Consider the following 21,828-nt stretch of genomic DNA (forward strand, 5'->3'; position numbering starts at 1 on the left):
GCAACAAAAATGATTAAAGATATAGAAAACAGGACATGACAAAAGATGGAAAAAACTGGATTTGTTTAGTCTGGAGAAGAGAAGACTGAGGGGGGACATGATAACAGTCTGCAAGTACATAAAAGGTTGTTATAAAGAGGAAGGCAATAAGTTGTTCTCCTCATCCAATATGGACAGGACAAGAAGTAAAGGGCTTAAACTGCAGCAAGGGAGTTTTAGGTTAGACGTTAGGAAAACCTTCTAACTGTCTGGGTAGTTAAGCACTGGAACAAATTACCTACGGAAATTGTGAATCTCCATCAATGGAGGTTTTTAAGAGCAGGTTAGACAAATACCTGTTAGGGATGGTCTAGATAATACTTAGTCCTGCCTCAGTGCAGGGGACTAGACTAGATGACCTATCAAGGTCCCTTCCAGTTGTCCACTGTTTTATGATTCAAGGAATATTGCCATTTTACAGATTTGCAAAAGAGAGAGATTAAATTACTTGCCTGGATGGCACTATGAATTTGCCATGGGGCATGACCTCGGAAATCTATTTGCTAATCTTGGTTCTGACACAACTTACTGTATAACCTTAGGCAAGTAATGTTTTTACATTTTTGTTAATTTCTAAATGAAGATAATTATATTTGTTTATGTCACGGTATTCCTTATGTAGGAAGTATTAGTCAGTGCAGAGTTGGGAACAGAATATTGTTCATTACTCTAGGCCATGTAGCAGGATGTGACTCACCTTCTGTGATGGGTCAGAGGAGCCCCATTCCAACAGAGAAAGCATTAAGAAGAGCCTTTGGACCCAGCAAGTTCTGCCCAGCTATACCTGTGGTCAATGCCAAGATGGAGGGGGAATAAAAGGAAAGAGCCTGGCTCAGCTCAGGGCTGACTGGCCAAGAAGGGGGATGGAGCTCTGTCTCTCTGTCGGAAGGGAGTTTCACTTACAGAGTCGCTGAGACAAGCTTGCTAGCTGAAGCAGCCACTGGAAAGAAACACACAGACATAGTCGAATCATAGACTGTTTAGGAACCAAGCCCAAAAGAAAGGGCAGGGATGCCCCCACCCCCTGGAAGACTCAGGGCAGAAGGCCCAGTATAGAGTTACGTTTGCTTTCTATTGTAGAACATTTTGGGGCTGACTTCCTCAACCCCACTCAGAAAGTGGGTAAGATTAAAGGGACAATTAGCTGGTGAGCTGGAGCCTCAGTGGACACCAAAGACTGACACTTCTTCCCTGACAGGAAGATCCGCATCTGGGCACTTGGAAGGTCCACAAGGGGGCACTGCTCCTGCCATACCACTCTCCTCACGGTAACACTACAATATTGGGGACTCTCTAAAGCATTTGCAAGTTTTGGAAGACTTTAAGAGTCCAAACAAGTTTTGGGATTATGCTGAAGTTCTTCAAGAGTGAGATTTTTCAAAGACATTTTAGGTTGAGCAAAAAACCCACTTGCACATACTTGCCCCATTGATCTATGCCATATTGATCCATGCCATAGATCAAGAAATAAAAAGAAAAATTTACTGCACATACATGAAATATTTAACACTCACAACTTCAGAGCTCCTAAATCAATTTCTTTCAAATTTGGCTCTGCCATTGAGTGGCAAACACAAAATTTCTGATAAAAAATATGGGGTGATTAATAAAAAGCTGTTTCTTAGAAATGTCTGAATATATTTTGCTGAAATTTTTCCAAAACATTTGGTTCAGAGTCAGAACAAGCATTGGAAATTTCAGCTAAAATTCAGAGCAATTAGAAAAAAGGATATAAGGAAATTTAAATATAATGGGAACAATAGCTCCTGTTATAACACTGTTTCCAAAATATCTATAATGAAGTAAAAGTATTTTATTTACCAATATTTTAATAAAGTATTTTCAGACCAATAATTTTAACATATATATTTTTTGTGGCACCAGAGCTCATTCTTTTAAACCCATGATTACTGCATTTTCTGGATGTTCTGCAATTCATGCAACCATAAGCTTAAATTTGTTCCTACTGTTCACAGCTTCCATGGAGAAAACTGATAAGAAATTAGTCTGAATTATGCTCTTTCTCCTGTGCAGATGTGGTATTACTACTCCCACTTCATATTCTGGGAAAAATATTTTTTATTTAAGCTATAACTTTTGTAACACTACACCAATGTCACTGCCTTAGTCACAGTACCATTTACCATTTACTATTAACGAGGAAACAAAAATTTCCTTACATGTTTCCTCAGGACTTTCATAGGTCACCTCTGATTAATCCATACAGCTGGTCACACCGGGGACCTGGTGTTTGAATTAGATGCCAATACAAAGAAAACTACAATGCAGCCACCTGCCTTGGATACACAATTACCTCACTAAGGCAGTGATGAGAACTTCTCCAGTAACCAGACAACTCATGACCCTAGTCTGTCCACAAATTTCCATGAACCCCATAAAATTCCAAAACAAGTTAAAGGTCAGCAGCACTCCACCCACATGTCAAACCAAGGCTCTGGTGAACCATCCTCTTCCTCTACCCACAGGCATTGAGGTTCTGATTCCCAAATGATAGCCTGGCTTCCTCCTAACTGCCCACACAGATCTCCTTGGTTTTCTGACAGCCTGATCCAGATGATGTGAAGAGGGCACAAAACAAGAAGATTAAACATCAGTGGCACAAAACAAAGGATGAAAGAGAGAGTCTGAAATATAAAATTTTCCAAGGCTATGCCGAGACTGCATTCCAGGCCAAGAGAACTTACTCCTTGGCCTCCAAAGAAGCTACTAAATCTTGCCCTAAGGAACTACTCAGACCGGTAAACAGTTTCATCCATCCTGACTGTCTGCAGTCAACAGCTGAATCTAGCATCAAGCAAAGATCCCTCCTCCTACTTCACCACAAAGATAATTTGCATACAGGAAACCTTCTCAGGCTTCATGGATCCAATTCCCCTCTGCTGACCAACAAGCAACCCACTTCATTCCATGAATTTAACATATTTACACATTGGAAGAACCAGATACCCGGAAGGAGACTCAGCTCAAGACCCGTGAAGCTGACCCCAACTCTTCCTGAGTGGTAAGAGGCATGAGCAACTAATGCCCATCTTCACTGAAGCAGACAACACCTCATTCACTAAAGGAATCCTCCTGCAAACATGAAATAGTCTGACCAGCACTGAAGAAACCCACCCTAGATGCATCAGATCTAGTTAGTTATTGCCCAGCATCAAACCTTCTGATCCTGAGCAAGCTCATAGAGAAGTTAGCCAAAGGTTGCCTATAAACTCATGTAATTGAAGCCAGTATCTTAGACCAGGATATGTAACAGAAATAATATTAGTGGCTTTGTTGTATGATGGGCAGAAGTTCATTCGATCTCTGCAACATTCAGTACTGCTGATTATAACAGAGTATTTTCCACCTGAAAGAGGTTGCAAGACTACAGGAGAACAGGCTGAAATTATTTGAATCCGTGGAGGGAGTAGTTATAGGTAAGGATATGATTTGGTCGTGAAGGTCATAGATTCCATGACATTCCGAGACCTCTGGGACTTCTGGAGCAAGGCTGAAGCAGCTATCACCGGAGGTTGGAACATCAGGGCTGGAGCAGCTGCAAGCCTCAGCAGCTGTTTTCCCCCTCCCGCAGGGTATTTTTGGTAACAGTCAGGGACAGGTCACGGCTTCTGTGAATTTTTGTTTATTGCCTGCATCCCATCCCTGACTTTTACAAAATAAAACCCGTGACAGAATCTTAACCTTACTTACAGAAAACTGTACCTTCGCCTCCAGACCACTCACCCCTGGGGACCCACAAGGATCTATTCTACCTCCAGTCCTATTCAATGTCTACATTCAGCCACTAAGAGAACTGATAGGATATCATGGATCCAAATGTCAACAATATGCAGCTCTATATTTACTCCATTGCATAGAATAGCACTGCATCACAAAACCAAACTGATCCATTGTTTGGCCAACATGCAGAACATTTAGTTGAAGCTTATCCTCTGAAAGATGAAGGTTATACTGTGTGGTAAATGGAAATACCCTGCACTCTGGCTGCAAGGTCATTAGTCTTCTTTGAGCTGAATATACACACCCACAATTGGTTAAAGTCAGTAGTAATTTAACAGCACTCCTGGATTCCTTGCTGATAACTAAGCTTGCACAAAGCAGCATATGTGAGTAATGATTTCTACTATCTATGGTTAGTAAAGAGATTCTGTCCCATTCTGGCAGATGATGACCTAGTCTCAGTTTTTCACACCTTCATCCCCTCCCAGCTGGACTACAGCAATGCAATATACTTGATACATGAAGTCATCGGCTCTTGAGAAACTCCAACTAATGCAGAACACAACAGTGTTTCTCCTCATCAACACTGGCTACCATGAGCACAACAGGCTCTCTACAATGGCTTCTCATAGAATACAGAGTTAAATTCAGGGTCTCACTCCTTATTTTTAAGGTGTTCAATGGTGTGGGCTCCAGACACTTAAATGATCACCTGGCACTCCAGAACATGGACCATGGTCAACATCTCCACTCCTCTGGTCCATGTTATGAGTAAAGTTCCTTTGTGCAGAAAACAGAGCTCTCTCTGGGGCTGGTCCTAGTTTGAGAATGAATTCCCACAGGATCTAAGGACTTCCTCAGACATGACCATACTCTGTTCTAAGTGCAAGACAAATGTCCTTGACTTTGCCTTCAACAACAAACTCAGGTAGCACAACAGCCATAAAATAAATAATTTCTTAAAATTAAAATGAAAAAACCTCACACAATTTTCCCACTGGAGAGAAAAAGAAAGAAGAAAAACACACGACAAACGATAGCGATGTTAGTCAATACATTTTTGGAAGGCACTAAGACACTACAGTGATGACACCAGTGTAAGAATCTGAATAGAATAGACCTAATATCAACTGATCACATCATCAACTGATAAAGAATAGTATAGGCTTAGTGGGCTATGATGGTTGATATTACACCTCAAGTGAACAATCACTGAAACAATGGAAAACAGCACTCTCAAACGTGGGTCAAACATAGAAGAGATTACCTAAGACATCATACAATTAATATTTTAAAGAAATACTGAGCCTAGCTCATTTTCTGCATGTGACTGGCACACTGTCTGGATAGCCTAACTACTTTGGGATTTACACTCTCAAGCAAGAGGTACGTAAGCATGTTACAGAGGTAAATATACTTGAGCTTGCTATACATACCATACACATTGCCTGGCAACCAACTAACACAGCAGCCCTGGCATTAGCTTTGAAGGAAGCAGTTTTCTAGCCCTTCTATGTAAAGCCAATGTGCTGCAATAGCTGTCATCAGATGAGGTACTACATGAAGTACGGTTAAACAGCTGCTTGAAGCATAGGGATTAAGTAGAAGATATGAAAATTCAGAAGTCAAAAAGTCCCCAGAACTATCTAAAACCTGTCGTGTCTTGTTGAAGGATATATTTAACATTTTTCTTCGAGTGATTGCTTATGTCCATTCCACTATAGGTGAGTGCACGCCATCGTGCACAGTTCCCAGAACTTTTTTCCCCTTAGCAGATCCCGTAGGGTCGACTCTGGTGCCCCCTGGAGTCCGGCGCACATGTCGCGGTATATGAGGCACTGCCGGCCCTATGCCCCCTCAGTCCCTTCTTTCCGCCCATGACAGTTGCTGATACTAGCCTTGCTCTCTGCAAGTTCTATTCCCCTTTGAAATATTGTTATTTAAGTAGTTTTAGTTAGTTTTAAGTAGTTGTTAAGTGTTCTTGGCATAGTTAGATAAGAAGTCCCTCCAGGGACTTAGAGCGGCCAGGCTATGCCCCAGTCGCCGGGATTTAAGCCGTGTGCCTCCTGCGGGAAGGCTTTCCCGCTCAGCGACCCCAGCAATCAGTGCCTTAAGTGCCTGAGGGAAGAGCACAGGAAAGATAGATGCAAGATCTGCAGGGCTTTTAAACCACGGACTCAGAAGGGGCAAGAGATCCGGTTCAAAGCCCTGCTCATGGAGGCAGCGCATCTCCTCGTGGATTATATCATGCATCAAGTTCTGCTACGAGCAGGTAAGAGTGCCGCTTCCGGGAACCATCACAACGCACTCAACCAGAGCTCAAGGCTCGTCTACAGCCTTCCTGAAGAGAGTGCCCCTTTCAGGACATCTGCAAAGCTGCCACCGGGTCATCAGTGCAAACCTTCACGTCCCACTATGCCACTGTCCAGCAGGCGAGAGAGGACGCGGGATTCGGTAGAGCCATGCTGACAGCAGTTCACCAGTAACTCTTACCCACCTCCAAGGTATTGCTTGTTAGTCACCTATAGTGGAATGGACATGAACAATCACTCGAAGAAGAAAACAAGGTTACTTACCAGTAACTGATGTTCTTCGAGATGTGTTGCTCATGTCCATTCCCTAACCCACCCCCCGTCCCCGCTGCCGGAGTTGGCAGAAAGAAGGGACTGAGAGGGTGTAGGACCGGCAGTGCCTCATATACCGTGGCATGTGCGCGGGACTTCAGGGGGCACCAGAGCCAACCCTACGGGATCTGCTAAGGGAAAAAAAGTTCCGGGAACCATGCACGGTGGCGTGCACTCACCTATAGTGGAATGGACATGAGCAACACATTTCGTAGAACATCAGTTAGTGGTAAGTAACATTGGTTTTTTTTATAGTGGTAAACACTCTCTTCCAAAATCACATTATATTACACAAAATCCCATGAAGTCTGAACCTTCAGATTCTCCACACCTTAATTAAACGAGAGTTCTGCACATGGAGAGTTTGCAAAGTTGGGTCTTGTCACAGGTTAGCTGGCCCTTTAAGGCAAGCTGGGCTCAGTCTGGCCTGCAACTTAGCAGGTATCCCTCAGTCTCACTAGTGATCTAGTCTAGCAATATAGTGGTATTTAGTGATTCCAGGTGGGTGTGTTGGAGCTTAGTTAGAATAACTGACCCCAGCTGTGGAGGATCAGAGAGAGGACTACTTAAAAAGAGCTGAACTCAATCTGGGGAAAAGACCTAGGAGACAGGAACAAGGAGAGTATCCTCTTGGAGAAAGGCCTGGGAAAACCAGGCTGGAAAAGTACCAAAGGGAGCAGGTCAGGTTTATGTGGAGGGGAGCCCTGAGACATGGCCTGCAAAAAAGAGAGATCCCTGAGGTAAACTGCCAGACTCCCTGGGGAGGGAAGGCATTGTGAGAAAACGTGCTGGGGAAGAAACAGCTTAGGAGAAACTCTGCAGGATCTAGGAGTACAGGCAAAAGCAGAAGACACTTCAGAGTCGCCTGAGAGGGGCAGAAGAATTATTAGTTGGAAGACACTGGAATTATAATTGGATTCTTGTTACACCTTGAAGGAGAGTGAACTTTTACGTCACCTGGCCAGAAGGCCAGGCCACAAAACCCCAGATTAAGACTTTTGCGAAAAGACAGAGACAGACCATTGTGGGGCTAAGGAAGTGGCCACATGAGGGTGGGGAAAAGGGGTGCAAGAGGCAAAGTCCTCTGCAACATAGTGCCCTGATGCCAGCAGTAAAAGCAACCTATTACAGGCCTTAATCTACTAAAATAACTCAATATCAGTTGACCAATTTAGAATGAATAGATGACATTAACAGGTTTCACCATTCCTTTATCTGGAACATACAGAATATTATATGTATTACACACACACAAAAATCACACTCAGATATGCAAGCTCAATAATTTGATATCTGGAAAGCCTGCCTTACAGTGAGAGATTTAAGGAGCTCAATCTATTTGGTTTATCCAAAAGAAGGTTAAGAGATGACTTCATCACAGTCTGTAAATACCTATATGGACAAAATTTCTAGCAGAAGACTCTTTAGTGGATAAATGCATAACAAAATCTAATCTCTGGAAGTTGAATCTAGACAAATCCAGACTAGAAATAAGGTTCAAATTTTTAACAATAAGGATAATTAATCATTGAAACAATGATTGTCTAGGGACGTCATGAATTATCCATCATTTGAAATCATGTCCTTCATAACATATTCTGTAGCTCAGACAGAAGTTATGGGCTTGATCCAGGAATTATTGGTGAAATTCTATGGTCTGTGTTATGAAGGAGATGAGATTAGGTGATCATAGTAGTCCGCTTCTGGTTTTAAAACATATGAATCATAATTATGAGCTCAGATTTTTTTTAAGATCATAACAACACATTGAACACTTTCAGACTGAAAGTATGTCTTTCACTAAAATAATAATCTCCTTTCCCCAAGGTTAGAATTGGAGTATATTTTGACCAATTGAATACATGTACTGTGAGTGGATTTGTATTAGAAGTGAAAGGAAGTTTTGTTTCAGAGTTGAAGAGTCTGATATTTTACTGATTGTGTTGATTGGAAATTCGTTATTATTATTATTTATTATTTGAGTGACTAAATTAATAAAAGTGTGTTGTGAATTCCCTTTTAGCTTTCTTTAAGTGTGTGGGGAGGGATAGGAGACAGCACAACATAGGTGGTGATCTTGGTGGACACAGAGAAAGTAGTGGCTTTGGAAAGGTGATGGTCCAGGGTAGGAGGGATTGCAAGTTATAAATATGTAAGCGAGAGTGGGGTATAAGGTGATACATGACGGCAAATGGGAGAGTGAGGAGCAGGTGGACTGAGGCTTTGCACAGGAGGAGAAGCAGATGAGGATTAATGCTTCCCTGGCCTTCTCTGTCCAACAGACCTACTATGATTAGCAACACAAAGACTCCCTGGCAAGCCATAACAAGTGCTTCACACCTCCATGCTCCTCAACATTCCTCTCTCTCCCCATCCCCCACTAAAGCTGCATTAACTTCCTGCTACTTCCCAAAGCTGCTGAGTTGCTCTGTATTTGCCAACCATTGTGATTCATCTCTTACAGATCATTGCAGATCTCTTGCAATGGCAAACCACAAAAGACTTGTCAAATCCAGACCATACCCTCTTTTTTTAATGAAAGTGCAATCTTGTTTTGACAGCACAGATTAGCTGAAACCTCACCTTTTCACCAATCCCTTCCAACTACTTCAGTCTCTAATAACAAGAGGGCCAGAAGGAGGAGTTAGTTATAGTAATTTGGGCCAACAAACCTAGCTAACACCTTCACAGTGAAAGAGGCTATCAGATTGAAAAAACAGAAAAAGCGGACAGATCTGAACAATTCTATTGTATCTTTATGGCAGAGATCAAATTGGTTATGATGAATAGAGAGAATAACTGTTTAACTGTATGATTTCAAAAGCAGTATATGTCTAAGAAATGTGAGTGTGTATGTGTATTGATATACATTTTTTTTAGCTAGAGGACCCCCCCCACACACCTCTAGGGGCACTATTTCAAATTTTGGTGGTGGGGACCTTAACCATGATTCTAGGGGCTACTTAGACACCTGAAAGGTCTAGTTTTTTTTAAGATAACTTAGAATTTTTTTTGACAGAAGCACTGTGTCTAATTCCTATTTAAAGAAAGAAAAAATATATACACAAACACCAATTAAAGCTATATTTTAAATTTATATGTAGATTTAGAACAATCAGGAGACAATATAGTGAAATATTCCCAATCCCAAATCATGAGGTATCAGTTTTGGAGCTTTAACACAAATATCAGAAACACAAGTTTGATACTTTGTACACTATCTTTAGTAGAGAAAAATAAAAATAAATAAAATCTGCTTACTCCTGCAATTGTTATTGTTTTTTAAATGTCTTATGTTCCAAATTGTGAAGAGGAGAATGAGATAGCTAATTTTTTCCAGGAATGTTTAAAGGTAAATAAATTATTGAAAAACAAAAAAAAAAACATTCCAGATATGAGCTAAAACAATGGAGAATGCCATGGGTCATCTTGGTAAAACTGTCAATGGCCTTATTGATATCCAGGTGTTTTGAATCTTCACTTTCACAGCGTAAAATTACCAAGTCACTTAAGCGCCCATCTCTCATTGTGGATCTTAAGTAGTCCTTTACTCTCTTGAGCACAGAGAAGCACCTCTCATTTGATGCTGTGGAAAACGGATGGCTCAACACAACATCTGCAATAGACAGCAAAGACTAGTAACCCCTTGGTAAATCATTGAGAACATTCCAGAATTCAGAAATTGAAGTCAATTTTTTGGGTGCAATGAGCTTCTTGGCAATTTTGGCTTCTACATCCAGACTGCCAAAAATCAGTGCCTTTGATCCATAGTGATCTGCAATTATTTTCAGTTTTGCATAATCAAGAAAATTTTCACTCTTTGGGTAACAAGCAGTTAGTGCAGAAAGCAGACTGGAGTTGGAGGTGAATTGTCCAACAAGATCAGCAAGAATTCTGTCCAGAACAGGATAGTAGAAATCAGATTTTATAGATTCTTGAGCGTTCTTTGGAACATCATGTGTAAATGACTGACGCAGTGCACTAACAAAAACAAGGCCGGCTTGGAGGATATTTTGTTAGGTTTTCTTGCCATTTTTGTATTGCTGTGCTCAGCAGTTACAACTGCCTGAACCAGAATAGCGATTTCAAGTTCCTTGTCACTGATTTCAGCTTCATCATACAGTTCCTTCCAGATGTTCTCATTTCTTGAAGAGCAGCAACGTTGCTTGCTACTAATTCTATGGCACTTGATAAACTAAGGTTTCATTTTACAATTATTCTAAAGCACTATTCAAAATCTTGAATATTCTTTCCAAAACCAAAGAGCCTCAACAGAAAGGATAAGCTCTTTAGCCTTGCCATCAAACCTTCTGCAGTGCTACTGGTTGATGGTCCATCAGCTCTCTGAATTGAAACAGCTTCCAGCTTCCATAATGTGCATGCTATTTTCAGAGGGAGTTATGCTGACATGACCAGCGAGTTTCACATAATCTACTGAGCTCAAATATCTTCTGACCTATCTCCTGCTGTACCTTAACAAACAGTTCTTGGTGCTTGTAATTACTACTAAAGAAGATGTACAGTTCCTGAGCAAATGCAAAGACTACCTGACATGGGTGATGCTGGAAAATGCATCTGCAATGACAAGATTAAGCCTGTGAGCATGGCAGTGCACATAAATGGCATGTGTAATGCTTTCCTGAAGTCAAGCTTGTACTCCTCTTAAATGCCTACTCAGCACAAAAGCTCCATCATGGTACTAGGCATCAATGTAATTAATATCAAGCTTCAAATGCTGTAGTTCTTCAATAATCATTTCTGAAACAGATTTAGCATTTAGATTTTCCATGTGGAAGCAGCCCAGAGCTCTTTCCTGAATTATTCCTTTTCGATGGTAACATAAAATGAGACTTTTTTTTTTAATTAATTTTTAGTTTCACCGACAATGACAGAAAAATACTTGGCTTGTCTAATCTCTTCAGCAATGCTTTCTCTCAAGACTTCTGCAGCAAAATGTATTAAATCATCCTACCTGCTTCTTAGTTGATTCAAAAGGCTGGGCTGAGTGGAAACAACCAGCTCAAGAATTTCAATGAAATTGCCTTTATTGCTTGAGTTATGTTTCATCATGCCACCAAAAAGCAACACCCTGTCTTGCACAGAACATGGATACGTTTAAGAGTGTTTCAGTATCCTGGACATTTTCAGCTATAGCAGCCTGAAATTGGGAAACAAGTTGATCGGCAACACTTTTCAAACTGCTGATCCTAATTTTCAAGTAGTCTTGCCATGAAATGAAACTGCCTTATACCTGGAACTGAGTGAATGTTGTTTTAATCTTTCCGTTTCTTAAAGCCATGCTCAATGGATGTTCTGTTGTTGAATTGTTTTTCTGTGTTGACTATAGAACAAAGTTACTTGAGGAAGCATTTACACAGTTCATTTTCCAGGATGGTTCTTCATTGTAACAATTTTCATTGTCAGGAGCCTTCTAAAAAAAAAAAAAAAAAAAAAAAAAAAAAGGTAAAATGTTCCTCTGCTGTGGTACCACAAGTGCCATTGTACACTAAAAAAAAAAATTTAAAAATAAACTTTTAAGCATAAAAACGAAATAATATAGTATGAATAGTGTGGATTTTATTTTATGACTATATTTCTATTGAAGTAAATATTTTTCAAAGGCAACACAGCAATGCCTTTCAATGAGGCAGTGAATACTTGTGAAATGAATGAAACAAAAAAACATATGAAATACTATGAAGCAATTTTTTTTGAAAGGCTTGGAAATTATTACTACTTCCTAATCTGATTTGGCTTATGGTAGTGCAAGTGATTCAGATGTTAGGGAGCATGTTAGTTGTGAAGGCAAAGCATTCTGCAAAATGAAACTGAAGACACCAAAGGAAAAAATGGTCAGTCAAATGAAAATCTATATAAACCATGATAGCTGTCTACTTAACACAGTTAGATAACCCACCACCACCACCCCCACTCACACAAAAAGACATCCGTGTATATACACAGAATTCAACAAGGAACTCTGCATCAAGGTATGCTTCGGAGATCGGGCATCACACATTGAAGCAATAACTCTGGCTCTTTCTCTAACAGACATACTCTGTTCTGATTAAATGGGTTGCTGCCCACGAAAGCTTATGCCTGCAAAAATTTGTTAGTCTTTAAAGTGCTACAGGACTCTCATTGTTTTTGCTGCATACAGACTAACATGGCTACCCCTCTGGAACTTTTCAGACATACTCTGTGTTACTGCCATTATTTATTTTAATCAATTGTTTTTTCACTCCACTAAAAATGTATTTACTTAACTTTAGCATACACAATTAAGGATTTTTCTCTTTCTCTTTTATTAAGAATGGGAATTTATTTTTCAAATTATTTTGGCATTTATATTTACTGATCACATTCATGTACGTGAATCACTAACATTTGACTCCATCATTATTATTAGTATCAGATTTGGAACTGCATTTATTTTCATACAAATTATTTTACAGATATAAGTAAAAATACAATTTGAAAATAAGCAACCTTCATCTGCACAGTGTCTAAAGTTATGTGTTTAGTTAATGTTAACGATATTCATAGATATTAAATAGTTGCTTTATTTCTTGTCTTGAAACTCTCACTGCTAAGGTGAATAAAAGCTAAATTTACATTCTAGAAGGATACTATTATTTGATTGTAGCACTTTAAATAATGAATGACTAAGCAGAATATGGTAATAAGAGTAATAATGATAATTACTCCAGCCAGCACAGGTTAGACATTTTAGAACTCGCTACTAAAAGAATTAAATTTAAGCATAAGAACAAAATTAAATTATGAAATGCACAGACCAGTCAAAAAACTAAATTAAAAGTACTATAATCCTTAATGAACTCTGAAAGAATAAAACTACAGAGAATATATGTGCATTGCGCATTTCAACGGGAGTACCAAGAAAAAACAGTAACAACAACAACACAATCCCCCAAACTAGTTAAAACCTATAATATTTTTTTTTAATTCCTGGCCTATTATATGTGTGAGTTTTCAGACCGTCAGGGCAACATGCATTTATTTTGTAAGATCATCAGATGAGTTAAAACATAAGAACATTCATTACGAATTCAGAGAGTTTACTTACTTCTACGCTTTTACGTAGTTCAAATAAACAAGGTATTTATCTTATAAAATAAAGCAGACTCTGCCTAAAGCCTGACTCAATTCAACAAATATTGAAGTGACAGAATAAAAAATCAATGGAATAAGATGTAAGCAAGTTAAATGGATTTTAATCAAAGTAAAATAGGAGACCAAATAATGACACATATAGCTAAAAAAAAAATACTTGCCACAGAGGATGGAAAACCATGTCTGAAAAGTGGAATTTTTCAACCTCCGGCAGTGGGTATGTAGATGCGGCACTGTTTCAACTCAAGAACTGGTGTTGCAAGCTAATAAACTACCTACTGAAGTGAAGAGCGCCATGAGTTGGTGGTTGTGGATTATGGAATTTGTAGGAACAGGCTGGGAAAATCAGCAAAAAGAACTTGACTGCTAAAATGTGAAGTTTGTGATATGTGTACTGTTCGTAAAATTATAAAGTGGTACATAATTCAGGAGAGCAGGTGCACCTTGCCCACCCTAAATGGTGCCCTTGCCTGCCTCCCCGCCTCCTACCCCACCCCAAAAGCCTGTGAGATAGTCAGGGCAAAATTTGAAAAAGACAGCATTATTAAATGTCTCTTCTGCAAAATTTTCCTAATGATATTATATAGGAAATTCAACTATCCTCTGCCAAATTTGGAGACTATTTTTACTCACTGAAGTGTGAAACAGAAGGATTTTAGTCCTGAACTAAGTGTACATCCTTAAATGTGGAGTTGCCACTAATGCCTTTATTACATGCGCACACAGATGTCTGAGCATGAATCACATTTTACTTGCCATCTTTATGTCTCATTAATGAAACTCATGTTATTCTCTAATAAATCCACTTGGTGTCACTAACTGACCATCAGTCAATGAATATTTGAAACACATCTTCATGAAACTAGAAAATCAGAGATTTAAAGAAGCTTAATACAGTAATTTGATAAAAGTAATAGAGAATTATCTAATCATTACAAGAGCATCTGAAAAACTAGCTTTGGATAACCATGCAATTCTAATCCTCTCCCTATCTTACTACCACACATACTGTATTTGGTAAATGAAAAATTATCTTGTTATGCCATTAAGATGAAGACTTCAATTAAGTTTTAAAAATGTCGAGTAACAGTATTGACAACTCTCACACTTTTATCATGAATCTCATAGTATTTATTTTTCTTAGAGACTCAATCCTTGGGATCAAGTGATTACATGAAAATCTCAGCTTTCATTAAAAAAGTAAGTTTCTAGCCCTCCCTGTTGTGACAAAAAGCTGAAAACATGACCCCCGTATACCCTAAAAGTTCAGAAATTGGAAAACAAATAAACAGCCTAACATTTTTTTAAATCTCATGAGTTTTAAGATAATATCATGCTTTTGGGGGAGACTGACTCAAGATTTTTGAGCATTTAGGATTAGCAATACAAAGACAACGATTCCAAATCTGAGAATAGGTGTTATGGTCTCCAAAAACAGAAGTGAAGTAAATTGTCATTCTACAAACACCTGTGTTTGCATTTTAAACATCCAGCAAGTATCAAAGTCCACACCACACCACAGCAGATGTAATGCTGAGATCCTGACCCTTCTCAAATTACGGTAGTACTAACATTTTGGGCCCAACAGAGCTCCCAAAGCATGATGCTATTATGTACCCCTATCTGTTCAGCAGCTCAACTAGTTTTGTCTTAAATCCATTATTTTCCCTCTGGAGTGGGGGATACAGTATATTAACTGTGGAAACTATATAAGTTAAAACCAATCCACTTACAAATTCTGCAAAACTTGTATAAGGTATCAGATTTTTTAGTAATAGAGATATGTGTTTTTTGAACATGGGTTAGTGCTTTCATACTCCATCTGCTTGTCCTTTCTGATTAGGTACGAAAATCATAATGTTAATTCCTGCTCTCAATCACTTCCATAGCAACAGACATAAGCACGTGATTATTAGAGTAGGGTCCCTGATTATCCAAAACCACCAGTATCTAAACCTGCCTATCAGAGGAACAGCCAACACATCTCCCTGTCGAATGAACAATTTGCCAATTTTAGTTTATTAGGGGGAGTGATAAATAATGAAGAGGACAGATCATTGATACAGAGTGATCTGGATAATTTGGTAAACGGCACAAGCAAACAATATGTGTTTTAATACAGCTAAATATAAATGTATATATCTAGAAAAAAAAAATGCAGGCCCTACTTACAGGATGGGGGACTCTATCCTGTGAAGCAATCCTGGGATGCATAAACAGGGAAATTCTGAGTAGGCGTATAGAGGTTTTTTACTTCTATAGTTGTCACTGGTGCGACCACTGCTGTAATACTGTGTCCAATTCCGGTGCCTACAATTCAAGGATGTTTATAAATTGGAGAGGGTTCAGAAAAGAGCCACAAGAATAATTAAAGGATTAGAAAACAAGCCATATAGTGATAGACTCAAGGAGGTCAACAATCTATTTAGCTTAACGAAGAGAAAGTTGAGGGGTGATGACTACAGTCTACAAATATTTACATGAGGAAAAAATATTTAATAATGGACTCTTCAATCTAGCAGAGAAAGTTGTAACATGATCCAATGGCTGGAAGTTGAAGCTAGACAAATTCAGACTGAAAATAAGGCGTAAATTTTTAAGGATGAGAGTAATTAACAATCAGAACAGTTCCAAAGGATCATGGTGGATTCTCCATCACTGCCCATTTTTAACTCAAGACTGGATGTTTTTCTAAAAAATATATTCTTAAGAATTCTTTTTGGAAAGCTCTGTGGCGTGTGTTATACAGAAGGTCAGAGTAGATGACTGAAATGTTCCCTTCTGGCCTTAGAATCTATGATTTTATAAGGTCACTTTGTCAATTGCTCACCCATAAGGCATATATTCATTCATATTTATTAATTCTTGTTGAAAAGCTGTGCAAAAGGTTTTGGCAATAACAAAGAGATTTGGAAACAAGAAGAGTGTGCTAGTTCTGGCTTGTGTGCTGGGAGGAGATGGGTGTTCACAATTACAGGCACTACAGAAGTATAAAGGAAAACTTTAAGACTTTGCCATGTTAATGGATAGTGCTGCTGAAGCCAAATAAAAAATAAACCATGAACGGTTTCAGCAAGAGTTGGACAGCAGGTGCCTTTATTAAACATTTTGTTACAGTATTTTTCTTTAAGCTGACTCCCAATTATATGAATAATTCTAGTGTTCAGGTAGCTGAGATCCTATAGTACTTCACTACAGAACCAAGCAGAAGCAGCAGCAGATTACAATAAAATGTAATCTAAACAGAACAAACAAAAACATAGCTCTCCCCCAAACAACATTTACAAATAAAAGATTATTCCAAGTAGTAATTGAACCGCAAACTCTAAACTATGATTACAGTCATTCGAACAATGATCACATAGTAATAACCAGACACTTGCACTTGGTGATAGCCTCTTCTCAACATCTTAATATTTGTAAGATTTATTGCATAGGATTAGTTAGTGTAGTGCAATTTAGGAATTGAAAGAGATACTGACAGCATTGGCTAGAACCAAGCAAAGCAAATGCAGGTACTGGACAAATTTCACATGGGCCTAGATTCTCAAATACCTTTGAAGATCTGGGACACGTTGCTTCAACAGCTTAGTGCATCCACGCTATTCCAGTATTCATCTGTTCTGACAAGACTTCAAGTTGTGTTTAGTGATGTGGAAAACTGTCTCTCAAGAATTGGTTTTCCTGGTGATCAAACTAATGTCTGAGAAAATGAAAGGCTAGTGCATTAAACTGCCATGTCAGTTAACTCTCTTCCATGACACTTCTGTTATAATATAAATGTACATATCCCGTACAATCCATGAAAGCTCTACTGACTTCCAGTTAAGCAGATGTTTAAGAGCTTTCCTGGATAGGGATGTTTTCTTGAGTAGGAGCTCAAAAATTAACTGCAAGTTCTATATGTTGAAAGTCAAATAACAAAATAAAAATATAAGATTAAAACTGAATTTTTAAAGATATATTGCTGACAAGCATTCTCTTGTCATTTTATAACCTAACACCCTCTTACTCTGATGATGGATTAGTGTTACTTTCTCTACATCTGACACGCGGAAACAGCAAATTATTAGCTTAATTCATCCTCACCTCGGTTTCTGACACTGGGAGCCCAGGATATAAAGGATTGATAACCACAAGAGACCACCCTCTTCCTGAACTTGGAATTGAACTCAAAATTCCTGAGAATCATCATTCCTCTTTATGCGTATCAAATAGCTGTGAAACAGATTAAGAAAGTATGTCTTTCATCAACCTCTAAGGGCCACAGAGGACAACAGCCTACTACTGATACCAATTAGTTAGCTCAAGTGGTAAGAAGTGTGTGCTGGGGGGCTAAAGATTCCAACTCTACGACCACATAGTGGTCAACATGGTTTTTCTTTTTTTCAGTTTGCTTTCTTAAAAACCTGGGAAATTTTTATTATAATGTTAAAAGTATGTTAAGATTGTAAAGTTGAGCACTCAAAAGTTAGGAAGTACCAGAATTAAGGTTGTCTGCATGAAGTTTATATGACCTCCTTTTGCTTAGGCTTTATGACAGTCTTCAATTAATGATCATATTCTATTTTTTTCACTCTGTAACAGAATATACTGAGTCAGGAGCTGACTCAGCCCCCTGCCACTCAAATTCCCAGCAGTATAAGCTTATTGGGACTTAACTGGAAGATCAATTAATTGAGCAGAGCAAGAGTTGAGGGACTAATTTGAGAGGAAAGCAACCCCAGCAGCTGGGAGTATATAAACTGAGAGGAAGAAAGCTCTGCGGAGAGCAGAGATCTTGAAGGAATGCAGAGGTACGCAGGACTGGCTGTTGCTAACCCTGTTCCCATCCCCAGAAGCAAGTGGGGAAGATGGCTAGAGGACTGTAAATATACGTAGTGTTACAGACAGTGGCCTGCTTGAACACCACACTAAAATACACTGCTAGTGAAGGACACCTGAAGTGGTGCAGTCTGTGATTGAGGCCTGGAAGGACACATAGAGGGACCCACTGTGACAAACCTCGATCTCGTTCAATGCACAGTACTCAGGGGAATGAACCAGGACTGTGTAATGAAGGAGATATCTGTAGGACCCCATCTCACCTAGTGCACAGGTAGAAAGTTATGCAGTGAATGAGGCAGGGGGATTACAGAAAGAAAAGTGAAGATGTTGTGATTAAGGCAGATGAAATCACTCTGGAGAACTGGATTATAACCCTGAGAGATTCTGGGCAAGTCATGTAAACCAACATTTTCACAGGTGGGCATTAATAGTGTTCCTCATTTTCTGGGTACCTAACATGAGATATCTGGCAACTGATTTGCAGAAGTGCTTAGCATTCTCAATTGCAACTCAGTGGGACCTGTGGTCTGAACATATAAAGGCCTATAAAACTTTTATTATTCTTGATAATTTTGGACTTCACTCCCCCTGTGTAAAATGGGGATAATAATAAACAACACCTTACTTCACAGGAATATTGTGAAGAAATCACTTCATGTTTGTGAAACATTATCACCTGCTACAGTGATGAGCACCAGAGACAAGACTATGAGAAAATTAATAATTCTATATTCAGTGCAGAGTTGAAATGTTGCAATAAATAAGGGATGGGGTTACACACTTAATGATTAGGATAAAATAAATATTGAATCTCAGTGACCACCATCCTTTCTGTGGATTGAATGAGGCAGGTGTCCTGTGGAAAAATATTAATTAATGATCAAAGATGAGAGGATGATTTTTTAAAGTCACAGGACTAGTGGTAGAGTTATAGATCATTTAATTTCTTATTTTAGGTAAGTATGTACTGCCAGTGTATTTGTCCAGTGTGATATGCTCATGTGTGAGATATTTATCCAAAGCTAAAAAATTAAGGACAAATTGCATGCTTTATTATGTAGGTGTCTTCAGGGACCTATCATCTTCTAACATTTCTCCCATAATTGTTGCCCATGTGCAACAGAAAATGGCTCAAGCGTTCTAATCAAATTATTTGACACAGCAAAATGAACCCTTGTTCTGTAAGTCATAATTACTTATGGGGAATTCTAACTCTAATCAATCATGCTGAAGGAAAAAGCCACTGGCCATTCAATCCCTTTCTTTGTAGCTAGGTACTATTGACATGTCTGTAATATCATACAGCTAGACTATACAGACTCTGCCCTCCCCTGCCTTGTGAAATTTCTAAGTTATTAAAATGTTTAAAATACAGTATATAGATAATAGTGTTGTAGTAGCAAATACCAAGATGGCGTCAGGGCCTTTACTAGTCTATATGTAGCCTATTGGGTATTAACTATAGCATGTTCTGATTGAAGATTGGACAGAGTAGTATGTATCTGAATTCAACTGTAGGTCTCACATCTCAAATATAGATCTAGAACATGTCCTTCTCATGGTGGTCTAGGTTTAATATTATTTCTATAGTTCCTAATGCATCTAGCACACTTTAAAAAAACAAACAAAAAGACCATTCTTTCTCTGAAAAGCTTACCATCTAGAAACTGATGATACCCCAGAATCCTTTGTGCCATCTTGTTTAGTGCACCGCTAGTCAGAAAACATGTCTGAGAAGTATTTGTGAAATATTTTTATTTGCAATGCTAAAGAAACTCACTACACAAGTGCAAAAAACAGGGACAGACTTTTAAAGGAAGAAATTACAGAAGTAATGCACTTCAAGGGGAATAAAATGAACCAAAGTCTACATTCATATACAGAACAGCATATTTAAGAACAATTCTGCCTTCATGTTGATTTTGTCAGAGCAGTATATTACACATGTATGTATAGATAAAGTACGTAAACCATAATAACAATTTTAAATTTTTCATAACCCTATCAACAACAGTAGGAGTTACTCCTTGTACATTCATTTGGAAATTAAAAGTTCACCAATGCTTAAGCTATTTCTATTTTGTGCAATTTCTTAAATTTGTGTGGAGATGCTAAACGAACAGAAGACTACAAGAAAGATTTTATACTGGTCAAACTGTAGATTAAATCATGATTTTCTCCTACTTCAAAATATAGGGATCTTGAAGATATGAGAGAATAAAATGACGTACATTTTTACTGGTGTGTTAACAGCAACATGGATGCTGTCACAACCAACGAAATGAGAACCATCTCAACGTGGTTTGCCAGAAAGACAAGAGGTGAAAATGGTGGTCAGGACTGCCTTTCTTTTTCATTCAGCAGTCTCAACAAGAGGTACTTCTCAATGCCTACCAGGAGTGAAAGCTCAGAAAACTACTATCAGACTCTTGTACCAAACCGGTCATGGAAGGTACCAAAAGGTAGGCCAGTATCTATTCGTTTGTGAGAAAATCATGAGCTCCAATTTGTACATGTTGGGAGTCGAGAAATTTTTCTGATGCTGCATACTAGGCAACATCAAAAGCGTACATCGTGCAGCGAGACCTGTGTAATAGCAGTTATTTATATCTGATATGAGAACGGAACCACCCAGGACTATTCAACATAAGCCAAGATGTCAGCACAAGCTGGATACCTCCAGTGCAGAAATACTCAGCACGCTCTTTTACTGCTGGGGTCATGAAACACACTGTACAACCACCCCCCAACTTCTGCCCCTCCCCAACAACTCCTCCCCCTACACAGACCTCCCCCCTCACCAGCGACTGCCCCACAACTCCTCCCCCTACACAGACCTCCCCCCTCACCAGCGACTGCCCCACAACCCCTCTTCCACACAAACCTCCCACCTCACCAGCCAATGCCCCACAACCCCACCCCCCTCACCAGCCAGTGCCCCATAACCTCTACCCCCACAGATCTTACCCTCTCCCCCGACCCACAACCTCTCCCCCATACAGACCTTACCCCCCTCACCAGACCCTGCGCCCTTTTTTCATTCCCCCTCCCCCCGCCTCCTCTCACAGTACAACTCCTAGTCCCTGCGGGTTCTTCCCTCCCGCCCCCGCTCCGACAGTCCCCACACAGCCCCGGCCCCAGGCTGGGAAAATGACGTCACCTTGAACCTCCTACTGGCGCGTCCCGCGCCTGCCTCGCTCCCTGGCCCCGAAACGACCAGCCGACGCACGCACGCGGCGCCGCCGGCGCGCCTTGCCCCAACCTCAGACGGCGCGCGCTCGACGCTCACCCTACCCTGCTGCCCTCTCAACCCAACCCGGCCCAGCCCAGCCTGCCATAGGCTGCTTCCGCGGCGCCGACCGCCGAGTCCTAGGCTTTCATGATTGGGTATAACCTCGGTAGTCCGGGTAGTGGGATTGGTCAGGAAGGCGGCTGGGGCGGGACCTCCAGCGGAAGTTCTTGA

At 39.7% G+C, this 21,828-nt stretch overlaps 1 protein-coding gene across 1 annotated transcript in view; it reads right to left on the reverse strand.

The window, feature by feature from the left end:
• Window positions 1-21,617, reverse strand: part of WDR89 (WD repeat domain 89) — a gene marked incomplete at its 5' end in the record, with an annotated part of 42,562 nt that extends 20,945 nt beyond the window's left edge. Inside the window, 2 exons of the mRNA XM_067555184.1 lie at window positions 15,711-15,848; window positions 21,526-21,617. Of these exons, the coding sequence (XP_067411285.1) occupies window positions 15,711-15,848; window positions 21,526-21,617 (230 nt within the window). The remainder of the gene's footprint in view (window positions 1-15,710; window positions 15,849-21,525) is intronic.
• Window positions 21,618-21,828: the final 211 nt, after the last annotated feature.

Source organism: Emydura macquarii, unplaced genomic scaffold (assembly GCF_026122565.2).
Source record: "Emydura macquarii macquarii isolate MOO-44397 ecotype Brisbane River unplaced genomic scaffold, CSIRO-AGI_Emac_v2 contig_1551, whole genome shotgun sequence".
In the NCBI taxonomy this organism is placed as follows: Eukaryota; Metazoa; Chordata; order Testudines; family Chelidae; genus Emydura; species Emydura macquarii.